The following is a 13,023-nucleotide window of genomic DNA, read 5'->3' as shown; positions in this document are numbered from 1 at the left end:
TGTGCCCAAGGCCGTTCGTGTCGCAAGAGGCACCAGAAAATCTGAGATAAACCCCGATTTGAGCAGCTAACACAGCATCAGCTGACTTCCCAGCCCTCTCCGGGCGCGTGAACTCCTCCAGTTACACCAGCTGGGGCTATGGCTCAGCAGCCCCTCTTTGCTGAACCCTGCTGCCTGCTCCCCCTCGGCAAGCTGTTTGGGGGCCCTTAGTCTAGTTGGCAATCCTGGCGGGACAACATATGCCTTTCCTAAGGTCTCTGGAGTGGCGTCTGTAGGCGTGGGGAAAAAAACCCTACTCACCGGAGTTCTTGAGATCAGAGTTTCTGGGCCTTCCTTGCCTTCTATCCAAACGGAGCTCACTGTGGGGTCTTGGTGCTGAAACTGCCTCTGCTGGCCTGAGCAACCAGAACCTTCCATATCACCCGATGCCGGTGCCTGCCTCCACTCAGGAGTCATGTGAACACAATGTGGGCGTGATCATAAAAAGATTTAACAACGAGGATATCAGGATGCCGACCCGTTGAATAGATGCTGCCTGTGCCCTTGGCACACCAGCCGGTTATCAGCCCTGGTTCAACCCAGGGCACCCAGGATGTCATTGGTCATTGCATCTACTGCACAGAGGCTCCTGGCCCCATGCAAGTCCCCTCCTTCACTGAGAGCACTGGGCCTTCCTCTCATGGCTCTGGGAGCACTTCCTTGAAACTGACACCTGCTGGCTGTGAAAAGAGCCCTCCCCACCAATGGAAGGTCAGCACAGGAGGGAAGGATTTTCAGTTGCCCTGTCCCACGTTCACCCTAAAGTCTGCTACTATCATTGGTTTATTTGTCCACAGAGGGCTGGCGGGTAAAGAATTTCCCTGTGTAGGAAAAAAAAAAAAAAAATTGCCCTGGGTGACCTGGAGCAGGATAGAGGATGAAAGGATCACTAGGTAAGGGCACCGAGCCACGTTACAGGTGCCTCAAGCAGGAATGCATCACATGACGCACACGCATCAACACAGACGTAAAGACTGGCCGGCCCACTGCTTCCATCAGAGAGCTGAAGGCACGCCTCTCCTTCCAGGCCAAGATACACAAGAATGACATTGCTCTCCAAAGTGAGGTGTACAGAGATGCCACAAACCACAGAGGGACACCGAGGAATAAACAGCATTCTCTGTGAGGCGCCAGCTGGGTGTGCAAGTCTTGCTTTTATGGATCTGGGAGTTATGTGGATGGTCGTGGGACAAGACGATGCAAGGAAATTGTCCCATGCCTTTTCATGCCACCAAGGCTAGAAAGCCACTTAGAGATGCTCCAGTAGTTAGAGTTCCCAGAAGTTGTTCTGACCACCTTTGAGCACCAAGTACGGTGTGTCCAGAGAGTTTTGAAGAAAAACACCGAGACTGAATGTTGAGTTCGAATTTCAACGCACTTTGGAACTTGATCAGTTTCAGCCTGTTTTTCTAGGATCGGTGGCCTCAAGGGAAGGCCTCGTTGGTGCATGGGATTCTGTGAAAGAGACTGAGGGAGACCTGCCATCTACTCTCAAAGAAAGGGATGAAGAAACTCGTATTTACCAAGTGCACTTCCCAGAAACCCCATGTTAATCGCTTTAATCCTCACTGGGGTTCTGAGGCACCCATCCCTCCTCCTGATGAGAAAACAAAGGTTTAGGAGAATTAGACCTTCCTTGAAGGCCCACCCTTTTCTCGGAGCACTGCAGACACAGCACAGCCACCATCCCCGGTGGTTCCCCTGGGCCTTTCACTCAATCACAGCACTCAAGAGGCCATAGTGGGGGGTCGCTCCCGCGAATGCCCACCAGCAGCCCTGGGCCAGGCCTTCTCAGTCCAGATGGGAGCCTCAAAAACAGATGCTATTGGGCCCAAGGTAGGTATAGGTCATCTCCTCCTAAAGGGGAGGAACCATCAAAAGGTAAAGCCCTTAGGGTCAGAGAGTGCCATTCTGTCATGTTTCGTGAAAACCATCTTTTTTTTTTTTCTTTTTTAAAGTCAAGTAATACACTGTCCAACCCGTTCTGAGCTGGCTTTGTGAAATCGCAAGTATTCTCATGCCTCATACCTTAACTTGCTTTCTTCCCCTTATGAAACCTTCCGAACACCTCAGGGATATCACCCTCAGCTCAAATCATGCCTCTTCTGGACTCAACATGAATTCATACACACCTCAGCACACCCAGTGGCCTCTGTGTGCTGTCCCTCCCACTGAATGGTGACTTCTTTGGGAACGGTCTGGGTTTTAAGCTTCCTCCTAGGCAAATCACCTAGCCTGCGTGCGTAACGTGCCCGTTTGAGGAATTCTGTTTTTTCACGTGCACGTATACTCCCAGATGGAAGGGATCTGAAATACCACAGGATTCTGAAATACCGAGTTTTCTACCTGCAAAAAATGCGCTTGAATAACCTGAGAGACAGACAAGAGAGGGATCCCTCTTCTGAGCACACACCCAGGCATGCACTTTGCTCACCCCAATCTCCCGCCACACCCACTACCCTCCTGCAGCCGAACCTTGCCCACGGCTGCCTGCGGGTGCCCTCTGCTGGCTCTTCAGGGTAATAACAGCAGCGCATTGGAGATCTGGGGTAGGCTTTTTATTGGGTGGTTCTCACTGCTCTACAGAGGTCAGCTGAGGTCTGCAGAGTAAGCAGTGTCGGCCCGAGAGATGTGGATCTCCTCTCTCTGTTGGTCACGGTGGGCAGGTTTTCTTCAGAAAAGCCCCCAGGGCTCAGAACTGGAACTGGAAAGCCTCAGTCACATGTTGCTTCCACGCGTCCAGGCTGGGCAGCAGACAGGAGAGGCCCATGACGTGCCAGGTCTCCCCATTTGACACCATCGAGGTCTGGTAAGACAGCAGCTGCACTCCTGCCTCTGCCAGAAGGCCTGGGAAGTAGACAGACAAACTCCTGGTTGGCACGGGGCATGGGGGAAGAAGCAAGAGACAGGGAGCAGGATTGGAAGTCCTGGATTCCTGTGATCAAAGTTGCAATGGGGGGTGATAGTCTCAGAATCAAAGAGCTAAGGGACAGTTCACCAGGGCACCTGCCCAGCTTCCCTCGCTATCCAGAGACTCTTTGGGAACACCCTGACCATCAGGCAAGGCAGAGAAGAGAAGATCCAGCCACAGATTTCGAGCCTTCTCCTGACTTGTTGTAGGTTTTATCTGGACCAACAGCAAAGGAGAAAAGCAGGGGAAAGTGCCTCTGGTCAGCTGGGAAGGATGGTGAAATTAGGCCCTTTGAGGTCTGTGGATGCACTCAGCCAAACCTGGAAGGGCTCCAAAACTCCCAGTGTCCCGGTGCCAGAGGCCTGGGGCAGGTCCAAGATGCTCACGATTGCCGGAGCGGATGTCTACACAGGCTGGGTTGCCGTCCGGCCCGCAGGCAGGAGAGCCACACTCAAAGGCTCAGAGTTCCTGGGTCCAGAGGCCTGGGACCCAGCTCTCCAGGCACGTCCACGCTGTGTGCTTAATATGGTGAGCAGGCCAGTCAGTAGGGGCTCTGGGGTCCTACCGCCGGCCCACGGTTCTGTGACCTGAGATAAGGCACTTTCTCTCTGAACTCTGTATCCACTTCCCAAATGTTCTGGGAACTGGCAAGACAGACCACCCCCCCCCCCCCACCTGTGTGCTGCAGATCCAGAAATGCCCTGAGAGGGAGAGAGGGGCTACAGGAGGCAAAGGTCCATGGAGCCCAATGCCAGGGGAGACCACCGCCCCCCCCCCCCGCCCCAGTCCTGTGCCACACACACACACTCGTCCCTGCTTCAAGGGCACAGGCCAGCCCTACGAACCCCTCCTCACCAATCATGGTGGGCAGCATCGCAGGATTAGCCGGCTGAGCCCGGAAGATGAGCAGGGGCAGACCCCTGCGGAGAGGCACCTCTGGCCTGAAGACAGCTCCGTTGAGCGCCTGCAGCACTGGCGTGGTGCCCTGGACCAAGCCCACAGTCTGGTAGGGGGCACCTGCCAGGGCCACGGTCAACAGGCTTTCCCCACAGCACTGCTCCCCTGGCCCAGCAGGGTTGTGGGAGGTGGTCACCTGCAGGGAGAAGGCAAGGGGGCTCCGTTATGCCTACTGGCTGCATTGCATCCCCCCTCTGTGTCCACCTCACTGCTGATCTGTAGCGCTCCAGGCCGATCAACATGCTCAGCGATTTAGGGCCGGAGGAGAGGGCCAATGGGCCCAGTCAGGTGTCCCTGAGCATTAGCTTCCTGGGACAGTCAACGGCCTCTGTCAAGGGAGGGCAAGGAGAGATCTGCCAGGTGCGGGCAAAGGCTGGGAGCTGGGAAGGAGGAGAAAGGGGGCGGCCCGCCCTGCCCACCACTTCCTGCACAGACTCCCTAGCCTAGTGGAAGAGGAGAAGAAGAGGGGAGCCATGGGAGTTCCCGCTGGCTGAGAAACGCAGGCTGTGCTCTAAAAAGGGAAGCAGAGGGGAAGACACCAAAGGGGACGCATGAGGGCCGTGTAGGAAGCTTCCAGAATTTGCAAGCTAATCAAGAAACTGGGTGCTATGGGGACGCCTGGGTGGCTCAGTCGGTTAAGCGTCCGACTTCGGCCCATGTCATGATCTCACAGTTGGTGGGTTTGAGCCCCACATCAGGCTCTGTGCTGACAGCTTGGAGCCTGGAGCCTGCTTGGGATTCTGTGTCTCCCTCTCTCTCTGCCCCTCCCCCACTCACACTCTGTCTCTTGAAAATAAACAAATGTTAAAAAAAAAAAAAAAAAGAAAAAAAAAGAAAGAAAGAAACTGGGTGCTATGGTAAGAGGAGTCAGAAACTACTGGTCTACCTCCCAGCCTCCGGCCAGATGCAGCCTGGCCCCTCGTCTTCCTCAGCTGTAAAATAGCGGTGCTGCTCCGGCCTCCCATTCTCATGGGGCACTTACACACAAAGCACTATCAGGAGTGCTGGGTTCACTCAGCAACACTCAGAGGCAGGCGGACAGAGAAATGATGGCTGCCTATCACAGACGGTCAGTGTCAACGACGGGGCCTGCACTCGGGGCTCCCGCTCAATGAGCGGGGCTGTAAGCATATTCTGGAAAGGTAGGGAGAGACGGGCAGGGCCCAGAGGGAAAGGAAAGGGGGGGCGAGGGGCACACACATTGAGGCCAGCCTCTTTCACCAGCAGCTTGGCGTTCACCAAGTTCACATCCGCCTGATTGGAAGTGTCTTTGAGGAGGCCGACAATGACCGCGGGGCTCAGGCAGTTCCCAGCATTCTTCAGGGAGGTTCCTGGGGACGGAGAAGTTATCATAAGATCACCGTTTGGTGAACAACACAGGAGCCGCGGGCCGGAGACCACTGGCGCCTAGCTTTGGGTCGCGGCCTCCTCGCTGCCCTGTCCCTCCCACCCCCTACCCCCCAGGGCCATCGGCTTGCCCGAGGACCCACCTTACTACGTCACAGAGCCCGAACTGTCCCACCGCCTCGTCTAGCACCCCCACCCCAACTCTCACTTTACAGGTCAAGAACCCAAGGCTCAGAGAAAGGAAAGTCACACAGCAGGTAAGCGACAGGGCCAAACCCAGAATCAAAGGTCCTGTCGCTTAATCTGGGACTCCCTCCACCAATCCTGTGGCCTCTCATGTGAAACTCTGTCTCTTGTGGAGGTTTCTCTGGCACCCAGAACACCTACATCTTAAAAATACTATACAAACGTGACTTGTGAAAATCACATGTATTTCCCAGTGATTTTTCTGCGCCCCTCCCCTCTTTCCCCACTGGGTAGCAAGTGAGCCATATGCGGACATAACATGGGACATGGGGTCACAAGACCAGGTCAAGTTGCTTCCCAGTCCCTCACTGTCGCTGAACTGCTGCACACACAACCCTCTTCCCCTCCCTCTGCAGTGTCCCCAGCTCACCCTGTGTTACCACCTGGATGGTCCCTTTGGGGGATCCAGCCCAGGCTCGCATCAGTGCCCCCAGAGCTTCTGCCAGACCAATCCAAGGCTTGGTGTGCGGAGAGAAGGCACTGGTAAGGGCTTGGGCGTTCACCTGCACAGAAAGGGGAGCAGAGCCAAGGTCAGGAAAAGGAGGGGCAAACGTCTGCCCATCTCGGCTACCAACCACAGCTCCACATAGACAGCAAAAGGCACAGACCCATCCTTGCTTCGTGTGCCTGAGGGGCTGGGAGGGAAGGCAACTTCCATCAGCCACCAAGACAATAACTTGCTGGGGATTGCTGTAGAGCCAGAAAAGCACGCAAAAGGCTAAGACCATTCCAAATCTCCAGAAGGGGGATAAAAGAATGTCTCCGTCCGTGAACAGTGCCAGCCTCACCCCCCCGCCGTGGGAGACTGGTCTTTCCTGTGCTGGGGAAGGGTCCGGACCGCACAGTAGGAAGGTGGGTCTTTGACGTAAGCTGTATGGCAAGTCACAGATCACTTGGACCTAGAGTGGTAGGTCGTTCCAGGATGCCTTCCTGTTTACTTTATACCTCAATTAAAAAACAGTGAGTGTGTGTGTACATGGTCATTAATCACTTTGACCAAATATCACAATTTGTGAAGTTGAATTCACATACTCTTGATGATCCTATCACCTTTCAAACGTTGGCCCACCACAAGGCAACCTGGGCAGCTAAAGGGGGCAAAAGCCATGTGTCCTTCTAAAGGTAGAAGTCTAGGGGCACCTGGGTGGCTCAGGCGGTTAAGCATCTGACTTCGGCTCAGGTCATGATCTCGTGGTTCATGAGTTCGAGCCCCATGCCTGGCTCTGTGCTGACAGCTCAGAGCCTGGAGCCTGCTTCAGATTCTGTGTCTCCCTCTCTCTCTGCCCCTCCCCTGCTGTGCTCTGTCTCTCTCTCTCTATCAAAAATAAATAAATGTTAAAAAAAATTTTTTTTAAAGGTAGAAGTCTAGGGTAGGTCTGGACCCCCAACCAGGAACTTGATAACAAAGCCAGCTTGTCCTGGGTCAGAATTTTGATTCCATTTTGTGGCTCAAGATGGTCTGGCTCTGTAAATAAACTCTACCCCAAGAAAAGGGTGAGGCACCTGGGTGGCTCAGTTGGATAAGCATTTGACTCTTAATTTCAGCTCAGGTCCTGATCTCATGGTTTGTGAGTTTGAGCCCTGTGTAGGGCTTTGTGCTGACAACACAGAGCCTGCTTGGGATGCTCGCTCTCCCTCTCTCTCTGTCCTTTCCCTGCGTGTGCACTCTCTCTCAAAATAAATAAATAAACTTAAAAGAAGAAAAGAAAAGAAAAAAGAAAAAAGATGGTCTGGCTCTGAAATTAAGCATTGGTCACTTTGGTGACTCAACGTGTACAAAGAACCAAAGAATTGAAGAAGGATTTAATTTGAAACCTGGGGTTCGATCCAAATCAAACAGGCTGCTGATGTTGGAAATAGCCAGGGGGCAGAGCTTCCCACCAGACCCTTCTGCGCGGGCGGCATCCTGGCTCGAGGGCTCCTGTGGCAGGGTTCCCCTGCTCCTCTCCAAGGGGCACAGAAAAGAGCAGTGAACCAGGAGGTGGGATGAGGCAGGCCCAGTGGCCAGGAGCAGAGCGGAAGTGCCACCTGCCAGAGGGCTGGGCTGAGCTTGCAGGACGTGGAGGAAAGTGTCCTCTGGGCAGCCCCTGCGGAACCCAACCCGGGGGTGCTCCTTGCAGGGTCACAGAACAAGCGGGAGGGCTCCAAGAGTCAGGCGCCTGACCCTGCTGTTAGTCTGTGTCTAAGGTTAGGACAGAACGAAACTGAAGTGGACGCACGGGGAGAGATTTCCCATGTGACACAAATGTCTTTCTTTCCAAAAGCCTACCACAGGACAACCAGCCGCTTTGCGTGAGACTTAAATTTTCCCAAGTCTAGGGGCACCCAGGTGATTCATTTGGTTAAGCCTCAGACTTCGGCTCAGGTCACGATCTCACAGTTCGTGGGTTTGAGCCCCACATCGGGCTCTGTGCTGACAGCTCAGAGCCTGGAGCCTGCTTCAGATTCTGTGTCTTTTTCTCTTTTGGTCCCTTCCAGCCTTGCGCTCTCTCTCAAAAATAAATAAACATTAAAAATAATTAAAAAAAATTTTTTGCCCAAGTTTACTTTGACCAAGAGAGTTTACCTCTGATATAAGATGGGAATAGCTTGTGGTTCCATTTGATGGAGCTGGTAAGGAGCCCCCAGCATGAAAAGGCCTGGAATGCCACCATGACCTAATGACACCATGGGAACTCCCAAGGGCTGTGACAGGTGGGCAGACACATGCCTGGCAAAGGGCTACAAAGGGAAAAGCCCAGCCCCAGTTGGTGGATACTGGCCACTGCCCAGGCCTCAGCCCAGATCCCAGTGCATCACCTGGGGGGACCTGCTCAGAAACTAGATGTGCAAAGGGAGAAAGTGCCCCCCACTCTGGGGAGCCAAGTGACGCAGAATACATAGGGGAGAGGCACACAGCTGGGCTGGCCAAGTGTGGTCACTGACTACCAGGCTGGCCCTGGGGGCGGGGGATGGGGTCGGTCCTTCAGGGGAGCAGCTGGCTCCCTTACTCCCTCAGGGTGTAGACGGCAGGGTGGCCTGGAAAGCTGGGCTATCAAACCAGGGCTGGTGGGCTGAACAAAGCATCCTGTGTCTCTCCTGCTATGGTTCCGTCCTCGGCTGTGAAAATCCCCAGGCTGAGGGTCAGCCAGGAAGGTCGGGGACCAGCCTTGGCTCCCTTCTGGAGGGAGATAAACTTAAAGATATAAACTCATGGGGCGCCTGGGTGGCGCAGTCGGTTAAGCGTCCGACTTCAGCCAGGTCACGATCTCGCGGTCCGTGAGTTCGAGCCCCGCGTCAGGCTCTGGGCTGATGGCTCGGAGCCTGGAGCCTGTTTCCGATTCTGTGTCTCCCTCTCTCTCTGCCCCTCCCCCGTTCATGCTCTGTCTCTCTCTGTCCCAAAAAAAAATAAACGTTGAAAAAAAAAATTAAAAAAAAAAAAAAGATACAAACTCATGAGATCTTAACAAGGGAGAATATGGTCCATTGCCAATGGGTTGAAACTGGACTGGAAAGGTCAAGCAAGTCTTTGTGAAGGGATGGCAAGCCCCCCTGAAAGAGAGCTATGCCTTCCTTAGTCATCGGTGTCCCCAGAGGGTTAGGACAGATTCTGGTACCCACTGGAGCTTAAGGGACATCCAAAGACTGAATGATTGAGACGGGACCGGAAGTAAGTTAAGTAAGTTAAGCTTGGAGGCAAAATGTGCCAGGAAGGGCTGAGTATGAGCTAAGAGAGGAAGTAGGGACACCAGGCCATGATTTGGGGAAAGAGAGGGGGCTTGGGGGGGTTCATTCTGGGACTGGGGACTCGTCCCGCCCAGGGTTCTAAGATGGACATGGGACAAGGAGCACTCAGGCCTCGGAGGTGAGAGAGGACCCTGACAAGCTTCTCCACTGGCCGGGTCCCCAGCTGCCACTCCCCACGGCATCCAGCATCATCCAGCATCACCCAGGCCACACTCCTTCATTCCCGAGGCTTGTGGAGAACAAAGGAGAGTTTCTCCGGAGCCCAGACCCTGGGAAAAGCAGCAATCTCAGCAGCAAGGCTACAATATAGCAGTGCCGAGCCGGCTCCCCACGTCCCGGCTGTAGCTACCAAGGCTGGGGCAGGGCGGCTCCTGCCACCCCACCCACAGGCCTGGCTCAGGGGACTCCTTATCTTCTGCTCCCAGAGCAGAATCAGATCGGCACACTACTGCTCACAGGAGCTATCACCACTCCCCAAAACCAGATGCCCCGCTCCTGCTCCTCCCCCTGAACCCTGGGCTCCAGCCCCACTTGGCCATACTTACCACCCCCGCCAGGGACTTCCCCTTCACCATGTCCACAAACTGGATGGCAATCTCCTCCCCGCAGCGGCTCTGGGCCTCCTTGGTGCTGGCACCCAGGTGGGGGCAGCTGATGACGCTCTCATGGTCCACCAAGGCACGGTCCCTCGGTGGCTCCTACCCAGAAAGAGACACCTCTTGGTTGGCTGCCCAGGGAAACCGGAGAGAAGGGGGCAGGGGTGACGACGCCTTGTACTTCAGTCTTGCCAGGTCGCTGGTCTCCAGGCCCGGCTTCCTCATTAATGTCCCACCACGGCAGAGTGGACAGAAGGATGGATGGGATTTGCATCTCAGCTCCACCGTTTATGCGCCTTCGGGTAAATCTCCGCCTACTTCTCTGAGCCTTGGTTTCATCATCTATAAAATGGGCTAATACCAGCCATCCAGTAACACTGCTGTGCAGATTATGTGCCAGTAACTCAGGAGGCTGTCAGCCAGTGTTGCTGTTACTGGTTTTTCCCCTGAATCCGTGCAGCACGGACTGTCAGCTCTTCACACAGTAGGCTCTCTACACAGGTGTCACATCCTGGCTGTCACCACAACCGGCGGTCCACTCGAGCCCCTCTGCCCACCCTCCAGTGTCCCTCCCACCCTTTGGCTCACTGAGCACAACGCACTGCCTTTCGGAACATCACTCAGGTCTCTTGTCTGGCCGCTTGGGCTTGTGAGTGCTGTCCACATATTAGCAAGTGCCTTGAGGAGGCCAAAGACAGCAAGAGGAAGGTGCTGGGCTGGGGGATGGCCAGGCGTGAGTCTGCCTTTGAGAAGCTTACCGTCCGGTTAAGATGACCGGGAGTACCAACCCAAGGCACTGTGTCCCTGGGCAGGGAAGACACAGTGAGTGCTCCAGGGCTCAGAGAGGGCTGGGGACCCGCCAAGGCCCCACCGCAAGTAACCAGCAACCCCCAGCTGCCTAATCCAAAATCCCTGCTCTTTCTCCCGGATCTCTGATGCTGGTGGCAGGGCTTTTGAGAGAGGCCAACAGCATCCAAGTGGAAATGCCCTATCCATCATTCCAGCTCTCCCGTGGAGAGACAGAAAGAGCAGCCCATGCTCGGGACCAGGGGGACACTTCTGGCCATTATTCTCAGGCTTCGTTTCCTTCCCTGAAGAGAGGATAAGCCAATGGACACTGGGTGGAACGTCTTCTTGGCAATGGGATTATGTCATCAGAGACCTGCACCAATACATTGCACCCTGCCCCAAGTGACCTCTCTCTGCCCCAGGTCCTCGACCTCAGAACTCATTTGTGGCGCCGTCTCCCCAGAAGTTATCCACATGGCAGCAGTGGAGGGCGCCTGCGACCAGGAATTGGGTCCTATTTAACATCTGAGTTTTGCGAAAAACAACATGGCTGTCTCTGTAGTAAGCTCTGCAAGGGCTCCTCAGATCACAAAGGCATGATCTGTGGCAACACGATTTGTCCCGTTTACCACAGGTGCTAGAGACCCTAAGCCAAAGGCCTCTGTGCCTGCCGGGCTCTCTGCCCGGGGCCCCTCTGCTCACCGCTCCTGTCCTCTGCCAGGCACTCACCTCCGTAAACACGTCCAGTGCAGCACCAGCACACTGACCCGACTGCAGGGCCCGGAGCAGGGCGCCCTCGTCCACGATCCCTCCCCGAGCGCAGTTCACCACACGCACCCCCTTCTTGCACTGGGCAAAGGTGCTGTCATTCAGCAAGCCTGCGAGGAGGGAGGAGATTTACTGCAGCGCCGGTGCTTGGCATCCGGGCACCAGTACCAGGCCCCCCCTTGCCCACCAGCTCCTTCCCCGCTGGCCTTCTTCCAGCAGGGCGACAGCTTCTCTGGTCTCACCTCTCCCTTCTCGGACGCTCTGGGGCAAAAGTCTCTGTTCCAGACTTAGGCCTAACTCAGTTTAGAAACATCCGAGTACTGCCTGAGGTATTTGTGCATTGAGCAGGCCCCAGAACCAGAAAGGCCAGCAGTGGCCCCAGGAAAACACTGTGAGATCACTGGTCAGACATGTTGACCCAGTTCATACTGTGCATTTTCAGCTAGCTCACCCCTGCTCCGTGTGATGCAGGGCCGGCTAACAAAGCATCACCGTACGCCACGCCCGAGGGACCTGGTCACCAGCGTCTGCAGAAGGGCCAGACGGAGGGCCCACCGTGATCCGGTCTGTGGCTTCTGAGGCCAACCCATCAGCAGGGACACACATACCCGTGGTGGAGGGCAGGAGAGGTGTGTGCACAGTGATAAAATCACAGAGAGGCCAGATCTCCTCCAGGGGCAGCTGCTCAACACCAAAGGAGGCCGAGACTTCCGGCGAAATGATGGGGTCGTACCCTATAGTCTGGTCAGAAGCGAGAGAGAGAGAGAGGAGCTGATGTCACTATTAATTTTAGTATTGGTATTATTAATAACGGTGGCCATTTAGTGAGCCACTATTGCTAAACCTTTCCAAACGCCGGTTTACCTCTCACACTAATACAGTAAAGGCTGGCACTATTCTATTTTAGAGCTGGAGAAAGTGGGGCTCACACATTAGGAGGAGCAGGCCCCGAGTGCAAAGGGAGGCCCAGGCCCTTAACCATCAACAGATGCAAAAGCAGCGTTGGGGGGGGGGTGCGGGGGGAAGGTGGAGCTCAGAAACTCATGGCAAGCAGGGAGCCTCGGAGAGGCAGGACGACCACTTGGGGAGCAGTGATGCACTTGTGGGGTACAACCAGGCAAGAGAGGACAGGCTGGCCGTGGCCCAGGACCCACGGGGTCAGAGCGCAGGCAGGGGCACTGACAACTTCAGCAGAGTGAGGAAGCAGGGGGTGGGGGCAGTGTGATCAAGGAGACCAAGAATGGACACTGGGGAGTGGTGTAGACACATCAGCGAGGAAAGTTTGGTTCCTTCTTGAAGTTTCTTAAAATGCATCTTGTCTTGGAAGGCACGACTTGGTGACTAATCACACAGAGGTCTAAAGGATGAGAGACAGATCCTTTCAACACGACAGGTTTGATGGGGGTGCGGAACAAGGATGTCAAGAGGGGAGAAAGGGAGACATAAAGGAACCGTGGATGGGGAGGGACCCAGAAGAACGTTCTGGGCTGACAGGGGAGGAGGGGATTCCCCAGGCGAAGGGACCTCTCCGAGGCTGCTGAGAAGGAAGGGAGGCCGACTCCTGGGAGACAGGGGGCAGGCAGGAAACTCCGGGGGTACAGACTCCATCAGCCTCATGGTGTTTACCAAAGGCCATCAGATACC

The 13,023-nt window shown here is 55.1% G+C and overlaps 1 protein-coding gene across 1 annotated transcript in view; it reads right to left on the bottom strand.

Moving 5' to 3' along the window:
• Positions 1 to 2,582: 2,582 nt before the first annotated feature.
• PHGDH (phosphoglycerate dehydrogenase) overlaps positions 2,583 to 13,023 on the bottom strand; it is a 32,593-nt gene continuing 22,152 nt past the window's right edge. Inside the window, exons 6-12 of the mRNA XM_003990517.6 lie at positions 11,988 to 12,120; positions 11,341 to 11,489; positions 9,772 to 9,924; positions 5,871 to 6,003; positions 5,108 to 5,238; positions 3,806 to 4,043; positions 2,583 to 2,886 (exon numbers count right to left, since the gene is read on the bottom strand). Of these exons, the coding sequence (XP_003990566.4) occupies positions 2,732 to 2,886; positions 3,806 to 4,043; positions 5,108 to 5,238; positions 5,871 to 6,003; positions 9,772 to 9,924; positions 11,341 to 11,489; positions 11,988 to 12,120 (1,092 nt within the window). The 3' untranslated portion in view covers positions 2,583 to 2,731. The remainder of the gene's footprint in view (positions 2,887 to 3,805; positions 4,044 to 5,107; positions 5,239 to 5,870; positions 6,004 to 9,771; positions 9,925 to 11,340; positions 11,490 to 11,987; positions 12,121 to 13,023) is intronic.

Source organism: Felis catus, chromosome C1 (genome assembly GCF_018350175.1).
Source record: "Felis catus isolate Fca126 chromosome C1, F.catus_Fca126_mat1.0, whole genome shotgun sequence".
Lineage (NCBI taxonomy): Eukaryota > Metazoa > Chordata > Mammalia > Carnivora > Felidae > Felis > Felis catus.
This window is presented reverse-complemented; position numbering and strand designations above follow the sequence as displayed.